Source organism: Nerophis ophidion, linkage group LG08 (assembly GCF_033978795.1).
Source record: "Nerophis ophidion isolate RoL-2023_Sa linkage group LG08, RoL_Noph_v1.0, whole genome shotgun sequence".
Taxonomy (NCBI): domain Eukaryota; kingdom Metazoa; phylum Chordata; class Actinopteri; order Syngnathiformes; family Syngnathidae; genus Nerophis; species Nerophis ophidion.
Genome location: NC_084618.1, coordinates 44,893,626 through 44,917,324, shown reverse-complemented (window position 1 = coordinate 44,917,324; position 23,699 = coordinate 44,893,626). Strand labels below are relative to the sequence as shown.

Genomic DNA, 23,699 nt, shown 5'->3' with positions numbered 1-23,699 from the left:
CTCTAGAACTGGCAGACATCATTCATGAGCGTAATAAAACATAGGATAAGGCAAGACAAAATAACTCTGCAACTGATTTGTCATATTTTAGACAGCGTTGAAATCAATGCATTTTGCGTATCAAAAAGGCCAAATCAGAATATGTTTTGTCTGTGACCGCTGAGAACCTCAACAACCCACAGAAATTGTGGAAAGTGATCAAATATCTGTCTTTGAATAAAAATAACAAGCATTTTTTATCATCCGGTTCTATATTTGCCTTAACAGGGACAACTATAGGGAATCCTTGTACAGACTCTCTCATGTTTTCTGGAGATCCTTTCAATGTTGCTCCATTTACTTTTCTTGAAGTGCATAAAGCCCTAAAACCATTCGACCACGGAAAGTCCCCGGACCTAACTTGATTGAGCCTTATTTTTTAAAGCTAGCAGCTGATTTAATAGCAGAGTCACTTTCAATTATTTTTAATTTATCAGTTAAAAACAAAGACATTCCATCAGTTTGAAAATCTGCATTTGTCCTACTTGGGCTTCACGGTGGCAGAGGGGTTAGTGCATCTGCCTCACAATACAAAGGTCCTGAGTAGTCAGGGTTCAATCCCGAGCTCGGCATCTTTCTGTGTGAAGTTTGCGTGTCCTCCCCGTGAATGCGTGGGTTCCCTCCGGGTACTCCGACTTCCTCCCACTTCCAAAGACATGCACCTGGGGATAGGTTGATTGGCAACACTAAATTGGCCTTAGTGTGTGAATGAGAGTGTGAAAGTTGTCTATCTGTGTTGGCCATGCGATGAAGTAGCGACTTGTCCAGGGTGTACCCCGCCTTCCGCCCGATTGTAGCTGAGATAGGCACCAGCGCCCCCCGTGACCCCAAAGGGGATAAGCGGTAGAAAATGGATGGATGGATGGCATTTGTCCTACCTTTATTAAAAGGGAGGTGATCCAGAAGTTCTTTCTAATTATAGGCCAATATCGAATTAATGTATTGTCAAAAATTCTGGAATCTCTTGTTTGTGATCAGTTGAAAGAGTTATTTTATTTTAAAAAAAAAATTGTAAATATCAATCAAGCTTCAGGAAACCACAGCACCATCACTGCGACAATGAAGGTGGTATATGACATCATTGCAGCGCTTAATAAAAAACAGTACTGTGCCTCACTTTTGACTGATCTCTCCAAAGCGTTTGACACAGTAGACCACTGTATTTTAATACACAGGCTGTTTCTCATTGTACTATCCGAACATACGGTAGCTCGGTTTTCAAATTATTTAGAAAACAGGACCCAGTGTATTAAATGAGGGCCTTAGTTCGGAATTTTTCACTGTTCTTATTTATCCTATACATCAATGATCTCGAACAACATTTCTCTGATGCTAATATGTATTTTTATGCTGACGTTACAATTATATATTGCTCTGGATCATCTGTTGAACAGGCTTTTAATTCCCTGCAGACAGCTTTTGTCGCTGTGCAGAATTCACTTATTTACTTAAAACCGGCTCTCACTGCTGACAAGACAACACTTATGCTGTTTTCCAAACAAAGGAAGGTGCCTCAAACTCCTCCGGTAGTGTCCACTCTTGAAGGGAGTGGCGAAGTTGGGTGAGTGGCCGTGCCAGCAACCTGAAGGTTCCTGGTTTAATCCCAACCTTCTACCAACCTCGTCACGTCCGTTGTGCCCTTGAGCAAGACACTTCACCCTTGCTCTGATGGGTCGTGGTTAGGGCTTTGCATGGTAACTCCCGCCGTGAATGTGTGTGTGAATGTGGAAATAGTATCAAAGCGCTTTGAGTACCTTGAATGTAGAAAAGCGCTATCCAAGTATAACTCATTTATCATTTACAGTGCTAAAGTGTTTAAAAAAATCTACATTCGTTTAGCACTTGGCTTCTGAAACTTATTGCTCATCCTTTTCGTGTTCGGGCTCAAAAATATAAGGTCCTGGATCATTATTTGTCACAAGTAATCGTTGTTGGCTCTCACTGAGTCTGCTTGATTTGCATTGTTGTTGATGGGAAGGAATCTGTGGTTCATAGCTCTGCGCCACGGATCACGTGACTTACTGGCTTCCTCATTATCTCTCAAAATGGCTCGGGACTCTCCCTTCGATTGACACTATTTTGATCACTTATTTAGATTAGATTAGATAGTACTTTATTTATTCCTTCAGGAAAGTTCCTTCAGGAAAATTAAAATTTTCAGCACAATCCCATTCAAGATCAGACAAACGTTACAGGGAGACAGAACAGGATCACTGACGGGTCTGCCGGCTTCCAGCGCCACTTACAAAAAAGGTGAGATACAGGTACACAAGTGGGGCGAATGGGAGAAAAAAATAGAAGATTAAAATAAAAGAAAATATAATAAAAAAATCAGTCTAAGTCTGGGCCCTGGAGAGGAGGTCCAGACTGAGGCCAAGGGAAAAAAACAACAACAACTCATAGCCATAGTACACATCCCTCTCACATGTGTGTAAGAGGGAAACATCAAAAATCAAAGAATACAAAAGACATTAAAGACATTAAAGCAGCGGACACAACCAGCCACTTCTACACACAGCTATGAATAAAAACTAAAAGAAACATAACCACTGTGGTTGCCTCTGCGGTGTTCCACGCCATCGTCTGCTGGGGTGGAGGGAGCATAGCCAGGGACAGGAGCAGACCCAACAAAGCAACCAAGAGAGCCGACTCCACTCTCGGCCGCCAGCCAACTCTCGGCCAGTGTCCAGTCCCCATTATTCGCAAACTTTGGAAGTCTTTTGGTGTCCATCCATTTCCATCCATTTTCTACCGCTTATTCCTTTTTGGGGTCGCGGGGGGCGCTGGTGCCTATCTCAGCTACAATCAGGCGGAAGGCGGGGCACACCTTGGACGAGTCGCCACCTCATCGCAGTCTTTTGGTGTCATAAATCATATATATATATATATATATATATATATATATATATATATATATATATGTACACTTTATGTACATATTTATATACATATTTATATACATATTAATATAATATTTACATATTTATATAATATGTAACTACAAGCTCCATTCACAGACAGAGTCCCATTGCTATTATGAGCGGTCGAGCGAGTCAAAAGCCGAAAAAAAAAATATTTATTTTTATTTTTTATTTTTTTATTTGTGGTGGCCTTAATTCTTTCGTGGCGGGCTGCCACAAATAAATGAATATGTGGGAAGCCCTGCTTGATACTGAGTGTCAAGCAGGGAGGTAATGGGTCCCATTTTTATAGTCTTAGGTATGACTCCGCCGGGGGTTTGAACTCACAACCTATGTATCTCAGGACGGACACTCTCACCAAAAGGCCACTGAGCAGGTTGGTCCCTAGTGTGGCTGTCTATCTGAGTTGGACCTGCGATGAGGCGGCCACTTGTCAAGAGTGCACGCCGCCTTCCGCCCAAAAGCAACTGGGACAGGCTCCAGCCCCACAACCCAAAAAGGGACAAGCATGGATGGATGGATGTTTTGTTTTGTATATATGTTCTGATAAAGGCTGTGCAAAAAGAAAAAATCCAAGCATAATATGGCTGCTACCAAACAGTTCACAATAAAGGTGATATTTTGGTATGGCGATAATCAATATATTGCTCCTAATAACCTATGTTTATAGCTGTGAAAAAATGTCATAGTTTATAATACAGTAAGCAGCATCATTTAACATGTGATGAGATTGATTGATTGATTGAAACTTTTCTTAGTAGATTGCACAGTGCAGTATATATTCCGTACAATCGACCACTAAATGGTAACACCCGAATAAGTTTTTCAACTTGTTTAAGTCGGGGTCCATGTTAATCAATTCATGGTAGGCGGCGACTTGTCAAGAGTGTACCCCGCCTAGGGCTGGGCGATATGGCCTTTTTTTTAATATCTCGATATTTTTAGGCCATATCGCGATACACGATATATATCTCGATATTTTGCCTTGGCCTTGAATTAACACTTGATGCATATAATCACAGCGGTATGAAGATTTTATGTGTCTACATTAAAACATTCTCATTCATGCTGCATTAATATATGCTCCTTTTTAAACTTTCATGCGGAGAAGGAAATGACAACTAAGTTAATTGACCAAAACTGTATTTATTAAACAGTTATTAAGCAATGGCACAAACGTTCATGTCATTTTCAAAACAGAAAGTACAACATTGTCAGAGACATTTTAAGTGTCCTGCGATGAGGTGGCGACTTGTGCAGGGTGTACGCCGCCTTCCGCCCGATTGTAGCTGAGATAGGCACCAGCGACCCCAAAGGAAAGAAGCGGTAGAAAAAATGGATGTATTTTAAGTGTCAAATAAAAATTTGCTTCATAATAGGAAATCAAATAGTGCTCGTCCTTTGCTATGTTTTAAGTTACTATGGACGTTATTCTGTTGTTGACTATATCTGTTGTTGATCTGAAAATGTTTGCCTCGGCATTTTGATGGTGTGGGCGTGTGGCACCTAATGGAGATGTTGATACGCGGCATAAGCACTCTTCATTTTCTAGCAGGTGCCTTTTCAAATGATGCTACGCATTAGCAGTAATGGTACTTTTTATAGCAACACTTTTGCCGCATGCTTGACTTATTTTGGTTGTCTGTTCGACATATTCCCACTTGAAGCCAAACCACCGCCAGACAATGGACCCCCTGCTGTTTTTCTTGGGAATTACTTCTTTCTTCATTCGCACCTTCTTTCTCTCGTAGTACCACTCACACGGCTCTGCTAGCATCACAGCTAACATTAGCCATGCTGCTACCTCTCTGCTCCGCGAGGGCGTGTACGTATGTGATGTATGACGTGACAGTATGTGACGTGTGTAAGAAGGTGCGCTTTTCTGTGAGAAGGAGACACAGGAAAGAGCGAGAAGAGCCTGTAATGTAATGCCTGCAGCTAAAAGCAACTGCATTAGAACGTATACTCAAATATCATGATATAATCATTTTCTATATCGCACAGAGACAAACTCGCAATATATTGTTAATATCGATATATCGCCCAGCCCTAACCCCGCCTTCCGCCCAAATGCAACTGGGATAGGCTCCAGCCCCCCGGCGACCCAGAGAGGGACAAGCGGTAAGAAATGGATGGATGCATTAATTATTATTTTAGTCGATGCAGGTGCACCCACGCAACACAAAGGGGCAAAAATTCCCATATAGGTTTAAAAAAACAGAGGGAAATTTCAAAATGATACTCCAGTCACACTAGCATCAAGCCAATAGTTATACTATCCAACAGGAAACTAATTGGATATTCTAAAATGTGTTGTTATTGCTTGGCCTAAGTTGATTTTTGTCTGGGTTCCAATAGACTTCCTGGACTATAAAACAGCAGAGTACATGCACTAGGGCAGGTGTTCTCAAATGGGGGTACGTGTACCCCTGGGGGTACTTGAAGGTATGCCAAGGGGTACGTGAGATTTTTTTTAATATTCTAAAAATAGCAACAATTCAAAAATTATTTATAAATATATTTATTGAATAATACTTCAACAAAATATGAATGTAAGTTCATAAACTGTGAAAAGAAATGCAGCAATGCAATATTCAGTGTTGACAGATAGATTTTTGTGGACATGTTCCATAAATATTGATGTCAAAGATTTCTTTTTTTGTGAAGAAATGTTTAGAATTAAGTTCATGAATCTAGATGGATCTCTATTACAATCCCCAAAGAAGGCACTTTAAGTTGATGATTACTTCTATGTGTAGACATCTTCATTTATAATTGAATCACTTGTTTATTTTTCAACAAGTTTTTAGTTATTTTTATATCTTTTTTTGCAAATAGTTCAAGAAAGACCACTACAAATGAGCAATATGTTGCACTGTTATACAATTTAATGAATCAGAAACTGATGACATAGTGCTGTATTTTACTTCTTTATCTCTTTTTTTTAACCAAAAATGCATTGCACTGATTAAAGGGTACTTGAATTAAAAAAATGTTCACAGGGGGTACTTCACTGTAAAAAGGTTGAGAACCACTACAATAGGGCATCCCTATTTAATTTTTTTTTTTTTTTTTTTTAAACTACATGTGTCTTACATTTATTTCTCCCAAAGAAAATGTCCTTAACGTTTTGGATGGTTACATAAAGCGTGTATTCATGAACGTACGTCTTTACGGAGTGTAATTGGTCCAAGATGAACACTATCAGGTTGTGTTAAACCTTTAATCCTACAGGGTGTGACCACAGCATGCACACGCCATGAAGAACATTGGAGTACACGTGCCAGGCGGTTATCCAATCTGTACAACAACAGTTTGGCCATGTGAGCGTCCTCTGTCCGTATTCTGATTGGCCTGCTTGACAACCAATGAGAAAAAACCTCTGCAGTTGGAGCACCGTCGTCCAATCAGAAAATACCAATTGGCGGAGGTGACGACATATTTGGGCGGACTCGCGTTTACCATTATATTGTATATAAAATGCCTGCTAGAAATATAATTACGGGAGTTTGTATGCCAACATAAATATGTTTGGGTACCAATAAGCCTTAATCATTTTTCGATTGCAGTCTCCAAATATTGTTTGTATCTTCAGAAAATTAAAAAAACGCCCCAAATAGTGTTCATAGTTTTTGATAAAGACAACAATTACATTATTACACTGTTACCAAATTTATAAATTCTACTATTTTCAGGAAAACACTAACTCGGCACGCAAACATATGTTTTTATTTCCATATCTGCTCGTGGTTGCTAGGGGAAGTGACGTCAGTGACAACCAGCTAGCCCGACCTCTATGATCCCAACGAAGGGGGAAAAAAATAGCCTTACGCTAAAAGGGAGTTGTACGAGAACTGGTCCGGGGTTCCAATCCGTCTCAATCCTCTCGTTTTTTCCTCAAAATGAACCCCCAACATAAGAGAACATAAACTACGTGTTTTACACTATCGATTGATACCAAAATTATAGGTATCCGATATTCGGACAAGGAAAAAAGGGATGGTGAATTTTGGACTGCACAGAAGAATCCGAATCCGGGGAGACAAGAATTGAGCTTTTTTTTTTTTCCCCCGAGGTTGTCAAGTGAACAACCACTTTAGGACACAAATACAAGGAGGACATAGAAGACACGTAAAGGTTGAAAATAAATTAAGGATTAACTTGTGTAACGTTAGCCAGCAGCAGAATGGAGCTAAGAGTGGGAAACCGATACAGACTCGGCAGAAAAATCGGAAGTGGATCATTCGGTGACATCTATTTAGGTAAGAATTAAAATGCTATTTCTGTTTAATATCGTCTGTTTGTAGTTGGGGTGTGTGTGGTCGTTACTGGACTTGAGGATATAGAGAAGCTACCGTGTTAGCTTCGCTTGAAATTCGGCCAAAATTAACATTGTTGTTAAGTAATCACACTTTTATGTCTGGTACAACTGAAAGAAGGGCCACCCTCAAGTTGCAGTGGTTACAGCCATTACGCAAAGGTTGTTGTTTGGAGTGACAAAACAGTTGGCCGCGGTTGCACAATAAGCCCGTCGACAAGGCCGCAGGCTCGTCTTTCTCATGCTATGTGCGACTGGAAATGATAGCAGTTCCATTTGTTGGCGTCGTCATATGTTTAAATTGTTGTAAAATAGGCCTACTTTCAATCTACCTAACGTTCCTCAATTTTGTAATCATTACACAAATGTGTTGCACTGCTCACAAATGGCTGTCAGTTTGTGACTTAAGTCATTCGCTATTGCTATTTCGTTGAAAGCGTTAATTGTATTTTCATTGGTAATGATAATTCACCATGTCAATTACCTCAGATGCCTCCGTTGAATAAATAGATATCGCACATTTGTCATAAAGTACATCTAATCGTTGTTTATCTTCGACATGACCAGCTGACGTGTAGCATTTGTCTTTAGTCAACTGCTTTTGTTCCCTCATCATCTTGAGCCATTATTGGGTGTAAATGATGACATGACAATGCACCAGAGCAGGGCTTCTAAACCTCTTTGACCTGCTCTATTATTAACACTGAATTAATCATTTTACTCTTGATTTTAGTCGTATTCAACAATTATATCTAACTTACTTACATTTTACCTGGTTAATAACCTTGCCAAATGATATTGAACACAAACTTTAGGCTTTGGTCAGGCTGATTTAGGAAAAAAGCATTAATCATATATACTGCATAAGAAGGGATGCATAGATAACGGATGAAAAAATAAATGTGCATAAAACTGTTGTGCTATAAAGGTAAACTAAATTAATAAATAATATTAAATATACGTGGGTTCCCTACGGGTACTCTGCCTTCCTCCCACCTCCAAAGACATGCATCTGGGGATAGGTTGATTGGCAACACTATAACAAAATTGGCCCTAGTGTGTGAGTGTGAATGTTGTCTGTCTATCTGTGTTGGCCCTGCGATGACGTGGCGACTTGTCCAGGGTGTACACCGCCTTCCGCCCAATTGTAGCTGAGATATGGCGGCCCAACAACGGGCCCCCGCCCTATGGTTAAGAAACTCTGCACTAAAGATTAACATATTGCAGGTTTATGTGGACTGCAGATGTCTGGTCTGAATAGTTTCGTTATCATCCAGACATCCATTTTCTACCGCCTGTCCCTTTCGGGGTGGTGTGGGGTGCTGGAGTCTATCTCAGCTGCATTCGGGCGGTAGCCGGGGCACACCTTGGACAAGTCATACAACCCTTTAATTTTTTGAAGATGGAGCATCTATTTTCCAAAGGGGGTACCAGGGGGCTGACTGTTGTATGTTTTACACATTAAAAGGCCCCTTTGAAGACTATTTCAATTCCATCCATCCATCCATTTCTACCGCTTATTCCTTTTGGGGTCGTGGGGGGCGCTGGTGCCTATCTCAGCTACAATCGGGCGGAAGGCGGTGTACACCCTGGACAAGTCGTCATCTCATCGCAGGGCCAACACAGAGTGTTAATGTTGTCTGTCTATTTCAATTTAGCTTATTAATTATTTTATCAAATAATTTGTAGAGAGAAATAAAACGATCCACTTTTCAGAAAGTGTCTTTAGATACAGTACAGGCCAAAAGTTTGGACAACCCACCTAATTTCAATGCGTTTTCTTTATTTTCATGACTATTTACCTTGTAGATTGTCACTGAAGGCATCAAAACTATGACATCTGTGAAGTGAAAACCATTTCAGGTGACTACCTCTTGAAGCTCATTAAGAGAATGCCAAGAGTGTACAAAGCTGTAATCAGACCAAAGGGTGGCTGTTTTGAATAAAAGACAATATAAAACATGTTTCCGGTTTTTCACCTTTTTTTGTTAAGTACATAACTCCACATGTGTTCATTCATAGTTTTGATGCCTTTAGTAACAATCTACAATGTAAATAGTCATCAAAATATAGAAAACGCATTGAATGAGAAGATGTGTCCAAACTTTTGTTCCTTTACTGAATGTACCAATTAGAATTCAGATCATGCAGTGTACTCACAATCCTAATTAGGTTTTCCCCGAGATTGCCAAGATACCTGTGGCGGTGGGGGCGTGGTCTATAGGACGTCATCACACTATTTGTTCTTATAGTTTTAACATATTTGTTCCTTACAAAATATGGTGTTGCTTTATTTTTCAATTGTTGCTGTTTATTATGCAATGTACTTTGTTGAGAAGTTTTATTTTTCATGTAGATATTTCTCCAATCCTTATAGTTTTTTTTGGAACAATCTTAGTTAATTGAAAACGACTAAAAACAACTTTAGCATCTATTTCTGGTGTTATTAAAAAACTGTACTCGTGTTTACAGACTCTATACTTCTGTCTCTCCATGTATGCGACGAAAAACGAGCTGCAGAAAACCTGGCGTCACACTTCCGTCGCGCTAATTCAAACCTGTCTCTCAATAGTCAACACCGTCATCTTAAAGTTTGTTGATTGCTGTCCGCGGGTATATTCCAAATACATTAAAGTACGTCCACAATCCGAACATGCTGCATCTGCTTTGTGTATGGCTTACAGGTTCACAACATCCGGTTTCCAAGACGTGCGTGCGCGGAGGAAAAAAAAAACTTGTTGGAATTGGGCCCGCTAATCGCATACTATTGGCAATAAAAGCTTAGAAAGAGTGTCAGACTTTGTATGTCTTCTTCTAAATGCTACAATACATTATGTTACCTTATTTTATTTTCACTTTTAAAAAAAACCCTAATTTTTAAGGTGTGGCGGCTAATATGGTGCCATAACGCACCGCCACAGTACATCAAAGAGGAAACCCTGCTTGTGCAAGACAAGCTCACATATGTTTTTCTTTTTTATGTACTCTAACTAGTAAATAAATGCAAGCAAAAGTCCTCTTATAATGGAGCCTGAAGGAGTCGCTTTATTCTGCCCATAAAGCCCTTTAAAAAAACAACCAAACACTTCCATTAAGGTCTGCTGATTTCAAAAACGTATCACGACGTTTGTTTATATCCTTCAAAAACATCACTGGTAACAATTCCCTGCAGATTTCATGAGACTCAACAAACATAATTATACATCAATTACTGTACATTGTCTGCTCTCACTGGAATGCTGACTGTTGGGATGTTGATATATTCCTATTTGGATGAAAAATGACTCATAATCTACGCAAAGAAAAAAGGGCATCTTTTCGGATCTTTTTTGCCATTTCCGGTTCTAAGTTGGTTGACAAAGTGTACCAACTCCTCAGTTTATGTCCATATAATTTTGCTATCCAGATTAGCGGTATGATTTATAATCTCAAAATAACTTTCACAAGCTCTGAGGTGACAAAGCAGCTCACCAGCTCATGATGTCAGTACATCAGCATAAGGAAGTTGCCTCTTTCTGAGCAATGCGCTGTTAAGGTAGGTCCTTAACGTTAGCGCTTATAATAACTATATCACTAATAAATGGTTATCATTAAGGTTACAAAATGTAAATTGAGCGTTGTTGGCGCTTTTTGGATGGTTATTTATTGGGTTTTATGGTCAGAATAAATGCAATAGACGCAATGACACCATGGTTCCCAGTTGCTCCATTGTAAGCGTATTTATCTTTCCCTGTGTACGCAATTAACAGGGAAGGAAGGCCATGTGTTCCCAAACAAGGTTTTTCAAACCCTTCCACTATTGCTAGCCATGACTTGTGCTAGTTAAAGGATAGGCTGCACTGTTTTTGTTTGCCAAGTAGATGCATTGCATAATGCGAGGCACACTTCCTATCCCTCACTCAATGTGTATGCTGTGGAAACTTGATTAGTTTTTGTACCAAACTGAAGATTCTGTATCGATAAAACCAGAAAAGGAATCCATTTTACTACCTAAGCAATTAACACACTAACGTAACGGTTGATCCAGAAAGTTTTGCCATTTGGGGCTACTTTTTAGGTAGTGCAATGTAAATATAATCCACTATAGGCCAGTCACCCTTTCCTAATGTATACAAAGGAGATGTAACATTATGAAAATTGCATATCACGTTATCATGACCGAAATTCTCATGGTTATAATCATTATTGCCGTATTGTTGAATGTGTTTAAAAAGTATTTACACACACCAAAATCTTTTGACCAAGTTATTAATAATAAAACAACTAAAATAGACACACTTATCAACAACTATTTTTAATGTTATTGTGTTTCTTAGGCTTCACTGATAGTGTTTTAGTTTTAGTATTGTATCTGTTTTAATGGCTAAGCTTTTATTGATTTAAATATTGGTTTGTACCGTATAACTTTAAGATGTATTTAACTTAAAAGTGCATTACAAATACAAATATATCATTATTTTTTGCAGGCGTTGTGGCGTCCTACTCTGTTCAGCATTACTTGGACACACCGTAAAAACATCTCTGTCTTGTATTCCTCTAACTAGGGATGGGAATTGATAAGATCTTTTTGGTTCCGATTCCACTTTCGATTCTGCTCAACGATTCGGTTCTTTTTACCGATTTTTTGGGGGGGCGAAAAGGGGGAAAAACGTTGGGTTGGAATCAATTATGTTAATTTTAGAGGTAACATGACCTTACAAAGCCGACAGTGACGCCTCAAGAGACACACGTGGCAAAAAGGAAAAAAATAAACTTTAAAAAAATACATCAGAAATTAATATTGATCTGTAGAATTTAATCATGTGCAAATTACACAAGAATGGAGCATACAGTATTATGTGATATTAACTTATCACAAGCAAATAATAAATGGGTTGTACTTGTATTTTGTTTTTCTACCTACAAGGCTCTCAAAGCGCTTTGACACTATTTCCACATTCTTCCATTCACACACACATTCACACACTGATGGTGGGCACTGTCATGCATGGTCCTAACCACGACCCATTAGGAGCAAGGGTTAGATGTCTTGCTCAAGGACACAATGGACGTGACAAGGTTGGTAGTAGGTGGGGATTGAACCTGGAACCCTCAGGTTTGCACGGCCACTCTCCCAATTCCACCACGTTGTGACACAGTGAGAGTAAAAAGTATTTGATCCTTTGCTGAATTTGTTGGTTTGCCCACTAATAAAGACATGATCATTCTATACTTTTAATGGTAGCTGTATTCAAACATGGTGAGATAGAATATCAAAAAGAAAATCCAGAAAATAACTTTAAGGAATATATTTTAATTGATTTGTATTTCATTGAGGGAAAAAAGTATTTTATCCCCTTGTGTGCATTAGGATTTCTGGCTTTCACAGAGCAGTTAGACACTCCCAATCAACTTGGGAATAGAAGACTGAATTGAAGAAACCTGTTCTAACTAATCACTTGTATAAAAGACACCTGATCAGAGACTCAAACAGATTCCAAGCTCTCCAACATGGGTAAGACAAAAGAACTCTCTCAGGACCTCAGAGGCAGGATTGTTGACCTGCACAAATCTGGAATGGGCTACAAAAACATTAGCAAGATGCTGGGAATCAAAGTAAAAACCATCTGTCCAACTGTCAGAAAATTTAAAAAGTATAACATGACCATCAACAGACCTCAATCTGGTGCTTCACAGAAGATTTCACCTCGTCGGCTTGCAATGATCATGAGAACTGTAAAAAATCGTCCTGCAACCACTCAGCAGGAGTTAGTGAATGACCTCAAGTCAGCTGGGACCACAGTCACCAGGAAAACAGTTGGCAACACTTTGCGACGGAATGGGTTAAAATCCTGCACTGCCCGAAAGGTACCCCTGCTTAAGAAGGCACATGTGGAGGCCCGCCTAAAGTATGCCAATGATCACCTCAAAGATGCACAAAGTGATTGGGAGAAGGTTCTATGGTCAGACGAGACCAAAATTTAACTATTTGGCCTAAACTTTACACGTCGTGTGTGGAGAAAGAAAAATGCTGCCTATGACCCAAATAACACTATGCCCACCATCAAGCATGGATGTGGAAGCATTATGTTTTGGGGGTGTTTCTTTGCCAAGGGCACAGGGCTACTACACCGCATCAGTAGGAAGATGGATGGAGCAATGTACCGTGCAGTCTTGGGGGACAACCTCCTCCCCTCTGCCAGGAAGCTGAAAATGGGCCGTGGTTGGGTCTTCCAACATGACAACGATCCAAAGCATACAGCAAAGGCAACAAAGGACCTCAATCCTATTGAAAATCTATGGAGGGAGCTGAAGGTCCGAGTTGCCAAGCGACAGCCCACCAACCTGAATGATCTCGAGAGGATCTGCAAAGAAGAGTGGGCCAAAATTTCCCCTGATATGTGTGCTAACCTTGTGGTTAACTACCACAAACGTCTGACCGCTATGCTTGCAAACAAAGGCTTTGCCACCAAGTATTAACTGCTTTTGTCTCGAAGGATCAGATACTTATTTCCCTCAATGAAATACAAATGAATTAAATATATTGTTGAAAGTTTTTTGGGGGATTTTTGTTTTGATATTCTGTCTCTCCATGTTACAATACATCTACCATTAAAAGTATAGAATGATCATGTCTTTATTAGTGGGCAAACCAACAAATTCAGCAAGGGATCAAATACTTTTTACTCTCACTGTATATGTCAAGCCCTCATTGGTTATGATTAGGGCAAACTTTGAATTGAAAATCTCAGAAAATGTATGGTTTCAAAAACTAACCCACAATGATCAGAATTATAGCCACTAAAGGCTTGGCAAATCTCATTTTGCATGTAATGAGTTAATATCACAAATTAGTTTCACATTTGAAGTTAATTGCTGACATGAATGGACTTTTACACCAAATTCAAATTTTATGGGTTTCAAATGTATATATAATATGAAAGAGAAAATTTAGTCGCAGAAAAACATGCAACTTTTCTCTCACTACAATTGAACATTCACCTACCGAAAATGCTAACTTTTGACCACAAACTTAGTCGCTGCTCGGTGACATTCGTCTAGCGGCACACGTGAATTGGGGCTTGCCACCTTGAAGCCAGTCAGAATGTGTTTCTCGTCATGCTCATCTAAATGTGAAGGCATTCATTTCAATTTAACAAATAATAGTGGTAACATGATAGGTGTGAGTTAGTACCTGTTGTATTCAGGTGACTTTACTGCTACTGGGATGAAATAGGAGTGGATAAAAATGCGACTTTCATTCATAATTATTGCATGCTGAGTTTAGATGTTTAAGCATATTGCACGTATGTCCTCCTCTTGATGAACTCGCAACCTTAAAATTATTATAAGTAGCGCTGTTGCAATCTTTTTCTGCAAAATGTAGTCAACTTTAGAGCAGTTGTTGCGCTGTGCTCCGCCATTTTGAGACCTGATGTGACTACGCACGTCACATAAAGATTCATACCCACCCGGAAGTAGGGCTGGGCGATAAATCAGGTCTTAAAATGGCGGAGCACAGCGCAACAACTGCTCTAAAGTTGACTACATTTTGCAGAAAAAGATTGCAACAGCGCTACTTATAATAATTTTAAGGTTGCGAGTTATTGCCCAGCCCTACTTCCGGGTGGGGATGAATCTTTATGTAACGTGCGTAGTCACGTCAGCTCTCAATATAGATTATATCAATAGATCGCAAGTTTATCTCTGTGCGTTATAGAAAGTTACTATATCGTGATCTGCGAGTATATGTTCTCACAGTTGCTTTTAGCTGCGGGCATTACACTGCATGCGTTTCCCTTTCTTTCTTGTCTCTCCTTCTCACAGAGAGACAAACAAACGCACCTTCTCATATACGTCACGCGTGCAACGTCACATGCCCTCCCCAAGCAGAGAGGTAGCTACATGGGTAACATAAGCTGTGATGCTAACGGTGCGTTGTGAGTGGTAATACAAGAGAGAGAAGCTGCGAATCTGGTAACAAATGGAGGAATAATTAATTCCCAAGAAAAACAGCATCATCTGGCGGTGGTTTGGCTTCAAGCAGGAATATGTTGAAAAATTATGCGGCAAAAACGTTGCTACAAAAAGTAGCAGCACTGCTAATTTGTAGCATCATTTGAAAAGTCACCCGCTAGAGAATGAAGAGTGCTTGAAACTGCATGTCAACATCTCCATTCGGTGCCACACTCACAAAATGCTGAAGCAACAATTTCCAGATCAACACCGTATGAAAAAAATAAAATCAACAACAGGAGATAACGTCCGCAGGAACCTACCACAGGACGAAGGACATGCATTGTTTGATTTTCTATTATGCAGCTAGTTTTTATTTGACAGTTTTTGATATATCTTGTGACATATGCACAGAAATGCACTTTATTTGTGTTTAGCTATTGTAGTGGCATTCTGTACAAAAAGTGCACTTTAATTTAGTATTGTTTTGGTATGTCATCTTAGTGAAATCATGCACAAAAAGTGCACTAATACCTTGTTTTAAAATGTCTCTGACAATCTTGCACTTTATGTTTTGGAAATGACGTGAGTGTTTGTGCCACTGCTTGATAATTGTTTAACAAACACAGTTTTGGTAAAATGACTTAGTTTGGATTTCCCTCTCAGCATGAAAGTTTAAAATGAGCATTTATTAATGCAGTATGAACAAGAATGTTTTAATGTAGACACACATCATCATACTGGTGTGATTATATGCATCAAGTGTTCATTCAAGGCAAAATATCGCGATATACAGTGGGGCAAAAAAGTATTTAGTCAGCCACCGATTGTGCAAGTTCTCCCACTTAAAATGATGACAGAGGTCTGTAATTTTCATCATAGGTACACTTCAACTGTGAGAGAGACAAAATGTGAAAAAAAATCCAGGAATTCACATTGTAGGAATTTTAAAGAATGTATTTGTAAATTATGGTGAAAAATAAGTATTTGGTCAACCATTCAAAGCTCTCACTGATCGAAGGAGGTTTTGGCCCAAAATCTCACGATACATGACCCCATTCATTCTTTCCTTAACACAGATCAATCGTCCTGTCCCCTTAGCAGAAAAACAGCTCCAAAGCATGATGTTTCCACCCCCATGCTTCACAGTAGGTATGGTGTTCTTGGGATGCACCTCAGTATTCTTCTTCCTCCAAACACGACGAGTTGATTTTTTTGTACAAAAATGGTTACATGGATGAAACAGCAGAGGATTGGCAACTCGTCGTGTTTGGAGGAAGAACAATACCGAGTTGCATCCCAAGAACACCATACCAACTGTGAAGCATGGGGGTGGAAACGTCATGCTTCGGGGCTGTTTTTCTGCTAAGGGGACAGGACGATTGATCCGTGTTAAGAAAAGAATGAATGTGGCCATGTATCTTGAGATTTTGAGCCAAAACCTCCTTCCATCAGTGAGAGCTAAGCTTTGAATGGTTGACCAAATACTTATTTTCCACCATAATTTACAAATAAATTCTTTAAAATTCCTAAAATGTGAATTCCTTGATTTTTTTTTTTTCACATTCTTTCGCTCACAGTTGAAGTGTACCAATGATGAAAATTACAGACCTCTGTCATCATTTGAAGTGGGAGAACTTGCACAATCGGTGGCTGACTAAATACTTTTTTGCCCTACTGTATATCGTGACATGGCCCAAAAATATCGAGATATTAAAAGGCCGTATCGCCCAGCCTTTCCCGGAAGGATTTGATAAGAGAACCGTTTGAATAAAAGGCAAACGATTCCAAGGAATTGATACATTTCGATTCCCATCCCTACCTTTGAGTATAGAACAATGATTTTGTTCTAAGGCCATGTCCACACGAACATGGAGAGTTTCAAAAACGCATATTTAAGGTTAAAACGATCTCCATCCACACAAGTGTAGTTTCAAAACTGTATGTCTACAGAAGCATATACTTGCTGTCATGCACAGCAGGTTATTCAATCAGAAGCCTGTAAAAGCAGCAACAGCTAACTTGGTGACATTACACCTGTTAGTATAATGTTTATTTTGATATACCAGACATACAGTGGACATGTACATTATCTTAAAAACCTGCCTGCACTCACACAGAGACCTGGGACCATTATTAATCTTTTTTTAGCCTGTGCTGCTGAAACCCAACACTAATGGAATTACAACATGTTTAATCAGCAACATGGTGATATATTACATGTGCAGTGAAGTGTGCATTATTTCTAAAATCAGCACGTACTAACAAGCTAGGGAAATCTAATCATTTGTTATAGTACATGTGCAATAAAGTGTGTATTGCCTTTAACATCAGTACACACCAACAAGAAGGAAGCTTCATGCTGTTTTTTTTTAGTTGTTCTTTGTCTTTTTACGCACATGCGCTGTCGTTCCGGCTCCATCTACACATATGGAAGTAATACATGTAAGTTAACTTCATGATCTGTCGTTAGTCAGGGATTAAAAACAAGAGATAATGTTGCACCTTTCTTATGACACAAAGCAAAAAGTCTTGCTTGTTACAGCTGTTATTGTCACTGACGGGAGTGTCACAAAGCCCGTTTTGATGCGTCTTTTTTGTTAATGGAGAGTTAAAATAGAATGTTTACGTTAAAATATACGGAAAGTCTACTTAACATGTGTTTAAAGGCAACAAGCCAGTGTTGTTGAGCTCTGGTAATGACAGCACACAACCGTGACGTCATCAGAGGAGTACTAATCTCCGCTTGTGCTGTCGACACACATACGCTGGCTGAGTGTAGAGCTTTGGAACTCTATACTTTGGCCAGCATTTGCAAAAGCCTGCATTTTTAAGGACAAAAGTATGCATTTGCGTGCGGACAAGAGGCCTAAGTATGCTTATATTAAGTATGCCTGTTTGTGTGGACATGGCCTTAGTTGCTCAGACAGCAATGTGTTTATTTATAACGTTTAGATTGGGATATGTGGTTTCTTAATCAGGAAATATATTAATGCCACTTTTTTCGCAGTCAGTCAGTTTATCAAAGTGCAGTTATCAATCGTGGTTTTTCAATTATTTAAATTTAATCGGGTAAGACTAACGGTCAGAGTTTTACCGCAGTTATCGTTAATACTGTTTACAGTATTAATTGTATATTACTAGGGGTGTAACAGTACACAAAAAATTCGGTTCGGTACGTACCTCGGTTTAGAGGTCACGGTTCGGTTGATTTTCGGTACAGTAAGAAAACAACAAAATATAAATGTTTTGGTTATTTACTTACCAAATTTGTAAACAATGGCTTTATCCTTTTAACATTCGGAACACTATAATAATTCTACCCACGTTAATCCACATTAAACTGCCTCAAATTTTTGCTTTGATTAAATAAAACGACAAAACCTTTCTTGTACATATAAAAAGTGCAACATTAAGCAGTTTCAAGTCAACTCATGCTTAATTTATTACAGCAATTGGGAAGCCTGTAGTTGACTTTTATTATACACGCACACACACACACACAGCAAAATGAGCTAACGTAACGCTAAAAGCTAATTAGCCTTCACCTCAACCCAGAACTATGAGAGAGCTGGGCTGCAGTTTGACCTCATAGCGATGTTTGTAATAGTTGGGACTGGGAAGTGTTTTTTATAATTTGGGGAGTTTACGATGTCAGCTGCTCACCTGCTAAACACCTATCTGCTCATCTCAACGCTGGAGCACTGACTCCATGCGCTCTGAATACGCACTGCTGATTGGCTTTTACATCGCTCTGAATACGCCCTGCTAATTGGCTGTTACATCGCTCTGAATACGCACTGCTGATTGGCTTTGTATGTAACCAATCAGATGGTTGTGTGGGCGGGACAATGCTGGGTGCTCACTGCTCAGACAGAGGCAGCTGCAGAGCAGCTTGTTAAGAGTTTAGTTTACAAACTCGTTCGATACACCCTCGTACCGAACCGAAACCCCGCATCGAAACGGTTCAATACAAATACACGTACCGTTACACCCCTATATATTACTGTTACATCCCAAATATACAATGACAGCCATGTATCTCGTGAACAGATTTACACAAGGTACTATGTCTTCTTCAATGAATTTTTAGGCTACTTAAATAAGTCAATTATTTGTATACCTTTTAATATTAATTACATGGACGTGTTTTGATACAGCCTGATTTTATGGGAGGTGAAAAAATGTATGTTTACCATTTTATGCCAATGTTTTTTTCTATTTCTAGGCACAGATATTTCTGTGGGGGAAGAGGTTGCGATTAAGTTGGAATGTGTGAAGACCAAGCACCCCCAGCTCCACATCGAGAGCAAGATCTACAAGATGATGCAAGGCGGAGGTGACATATTGTTTTCATTTTCCCTCACCTATTTTCTTCTACTCCTAACTCTTTTATGGTTCCATCTTGTTAGTTTGCCACTGACTTCTCATGTTTTTAAATTTAAGATGTGAAATTTCTGATACCATAAATATGTTTCATTAGTCAGGTGATCAGAAGTTTGAGATATGCTGCCAACCAAAAATATGAAACCTAATGCCCGTCCAGTCACCAAATCCCTGCTCTTGACACGTGTGCATGCGTGCAATATATATACCATTTAAGTTGAGCCAACATTTTTTTATATGTATGCCATCTTCTTTTTTATATGTTTTATTTTTTGTCTTGGGCTTTTTCTGGAGTTTTGAAACACTAATTTTAAAGGATGGCGAAGTAAGAGACAGAATACCATTTAGTTGTAGGCAAGTAAGTAGACATAGATTAAAGGCAGAAAATACTCCAGGGATGTCCAATTACTTTATAAGTATGGCAAAACAGAGTGTTTGAATGCCGCAATATCATGTTTATACTGCCATTATATTAGGTGGGCCTACATTTTATGTTGCTGTTAATACACTCAATTGCGATAAAAATGGGTTTGCAATTTGGCTCTGCCACCTGACCCTCGCTGAAAATTCTTGCTCACTGGATATATTGGATTACAAACACTAAATTACATATAGTAACACTATATTTAATATAGTCCATTTGTAAATCAAAAAATGTATAAATAATAGTGATGTGAATCTAATGACAACTTACGATCTGATTCTTGGGTTGACTGTTCGAGTCAGAATCGATTCTCGATTCAAACAGATTCTCGCAATATGTTTTTGTTACTGTATATACCAGGGGTGTCAAACGTACGGCCCGCGAACAGGTTTTATCCGGCCCGCGGGATGAGTTTGCTAAATATAAAAATGAGCCGAAATCTTTGAATGAAAGAAACGCCAGTTCTGAGTGTGTCCACTAGATGTCACATTAGCAATTCTATGCATGTTTGTAGATCAGGGTTCGCAACGCTGGTCCTGAGCCACATGCAGCTCTTTGATCACTCTGATGTGGCTCAGCTGCATACTTGCCGATCCTCAAGATTTTTTTGAGACATTTTCCGAATTTCAGTGCTTTTCCCAGTGAAATTCCTGGACTAGCATCCTCCAGTTTTTACCCGCATAACTTTTTTTGTGGGTGTGTCGTGATGACAATGCTTTTATTGTTCTCTTACACATATCGTCGTGCCCGCCTACCTTCATGTTAGCTGCGTGCCAGCCGGTTACATGTAACATGCGACCCCTAATTGCACACATCAATTGCAAGGCATACTTGTTCAACAGCCACACATGTTACACTGATGGTTGTGATATAAATAACTTTAACACTCTTACTAATATGTGCCACACTGTGAACCCACACCAAAGAAGAATGACAAACACATTTCGGGAGAACATCCGCACTGTAACACAACATAAACACAACAGAAGAAGTACCCAGAATCCCATGCATCTCTTCCGGGTCACATTATACACACCTCCCCCCCATCACGCCCACCTCAACCGACGCATGGAGGGGGAGGTGTGTATAATCTATTTGTTCTTTCATGTTTGTGTTGTGTTACAGTGCCGATGTTCTCCCAAAAATGTCATTCTTGTTTGGTGTGGGTTCACAGTGTGGCGCATATTAGTAAGAGTGTTAGTTATTTATATCACAACCATCAGTGTAACCTGTGTGGCTGTTGAACAAGTATGCCTTGACTTACATGTGTCTGCAGTGACCACAATCAACATGTGACAGAGCTGCCAAGCTGTTAGCAAAGGTTGTAAGGGGCGTTAAAGGTTCCCCCATTATAGCATCCCCTCATTATTGTTGTCAGGATGAAAACCAGCATACATCCACCAGAACAGAGGCTCTGAAATTCGACAATCTCCCGGAAAAATTAGGTGGGTCGGTAAGTGTGATGCTGTCAAGCGGCATTCATATAAATCTCGCGGGCGGCACTAACGTTAAATTTTCATATTAAGGTGCGGGCCGCGTGTCTGAGACCCCTGGTTTAGACATAGCACAAAGCAAAAAAAAAACTATATGCAGTGTTATTTTATTTTAAATTTCAAAAGAGTTTTGTGGCTCCCATTGTTTTTCTTTATTTTGTGAAACGGGTCAAAATGGCTCTTTGAGTGGTAAAGGTTGCAGACTCCTGTTGTAGATGATGCTACATATGGAAAAAAAACCACATAATGTTAATGTAGCAGTCGAGGAAAATTTGCAAACTACATAAATAACATCCTGTAATTTGATGTTGATATTTTATTATCTTGATAGATTGAAAATAAATACCAATGAGTGGACTGATGAACATTATCACATCATTTATTCAGAAATTATAAATAACGACTAGAGATGTCCGACAATGGCTTTTTGGCCGATATCTGATATTACGATATTGTCCAACTCTTAATTACTGATTCCAATATCAACCGATACCTATATATACAGTTGTGGAATTAACACATTATTATGCCTAATTTTGTTGTGAAATCTGAAGTTGTCTTTGCTTTTAAGTTATCGTGCCGTGATTTTACCAGTCCGGCCCACTCGGGAGTAGATTTTTCTCCATGTGCCCCCCCCATCTAAAATGAGTTTGACACCCCTGGTATATACATTTGAATAAAATGTTTTCAATGCATGTCACAGATTACAAAAGCTCTTCTTGGCTGCTAATGTAAACATGGAGATGGCATAACCGTTTTTCTAGGGGAGTCTTATACATTTTGAATCAAGTCAGAATCATAAAGAAAAATCTAAATTTTTGCCCGTTTCCCCTAATAAGAAAGAAGGTTATGAGGCATCAATTTAAGACCAGCTTAATGTCTCAACCTAAAGACAGATTAAACACAGGAAGAGTATCAAAATCCCTGAGTTCCAACATTTCCCCCCCACTTTTTGTTCTGTAATTCTTGTAATCTTAATGAAATTATTGTTTTCCTTTTCTTGTAGTTGGAATTCCAACAATAAAATGGTGTGGTGCAGAAGGTGACTACAATGTAATGGTGATGGAACTGTTGGGACCCAGCCTGGAGGATCTCTTCAACTTTTGCTCCCGCAAGTTCAGCCTCAAGACAGTTCTTCTGCTTGCTGATCAAATGGTGAGCTGACTGACTGACTTCCCACGCCGTTTTTGTTCTTTTACTCTTCACCACATCAAGATTTCATTATGCTACGACGACGTCACTACACTTGCCCTTTTGATAGCGTCTTGGTACACCGCAACCAATATTCGATAAGTCAATTAATTAAACGATGAATGAAAATTAACTGAATAATTTTCCCAGCCTCCAAAACCGCCATGTGCAGTCAGTATTACCGTATTAAAATAAAATGACCACAAAGCGCTCAAAACTACCGATACAACAAAAATGACAGGGAGAACACACAGTCAAAAGTAGAGACGGTCAGAAAGTGGCTTGATGTTTTGTAAAACATAATCTTTGCAACATTTTGACCATTCCTTATGTATAAACCCCTTTTCCATATAGTTGGGAAATTCTGTTAGATGTAAATATAAACGGAATACAATGATTTGCAAATCATTTTCAACCCATATTCAGTTGAATATGCTACAAAGACAACATATTTGATGTTCAAACTGAACAACTTTTTTTTTTTTGCAAATCGTTAACTTTAGAATTTGATGCCAGCAACTCGTGACAAAGAAGTTGGGAAAGGTGGCAATAAACACTGATAAAGTTGAGGAATCCTCATCAAACACGTGTATGGAACATCCCACAGGTGTGCAGGCTAATTGGGAACAGGTGGGTGCCAGGATTGGGTATAAAAGCAGCTTCCATGAAATACTAAGTAATTCACAAACAAGAATGGGGCGAGGGTCACCACTTTGTAAGCAAATAGTCGAAGAGTTTTAGAACAACATTTCTCAATGAGTTATTGCAAAAAATTTAGGGATTTTACCATCTACTGTCCGTAAAATCCTCAAAAAGTTCAGAGAATCTGGAGAAATCACTGCAGGTAAGCGATGATATTACCAACTTTTGATCCCTCAGGCGGCACTGCATCAAAAACCGACATCAGTGTGTAAAGGATATCACCACATGGGCTCAGGAATACTTTATAAAACCACTGTCAGTAACTACAGTTGGTGGGTGCATCTGTAAGT

General features: G+C 39.2%; 1 protein-coding gene across 3 annotated transcripts in view; it reads left to right on the top strand.

The window, feature by feature from the left end:
* Positions 1–6,749: 6,749 nt before the first annotated feature.
* csnk1db (casein kinase 1, delta b) overlaps positions 6,750–23,699 on the top strand; it is a 38,312-nt gene continuing 21,362 nt past the window's right edge. Inside the window, exons 1-3 of one of the 3 annotated variants that reach the window (XM_061908665.1) lie at positions 6,750–7,222; positions 19,442–19,552; positions 22,523–22,671. In XM_061908665.1, coding sequence (XP_061764649.1) covers positions 7,147–7,222; positions 19,442–19,552; positions 22,523–22,671 — 336 coding nt within the window. In that variant the 5' untranslated portion in view covers positions 6,750–7,146. The remainder of the gene's footprint in view (positions 7,223–19,441; positions 19,553–22,522; positions 22,672–23,699) is intronic. The other 2 variants (XM_061908667.1, XM_061908666.1) reach the window with 2 other exon arrangements.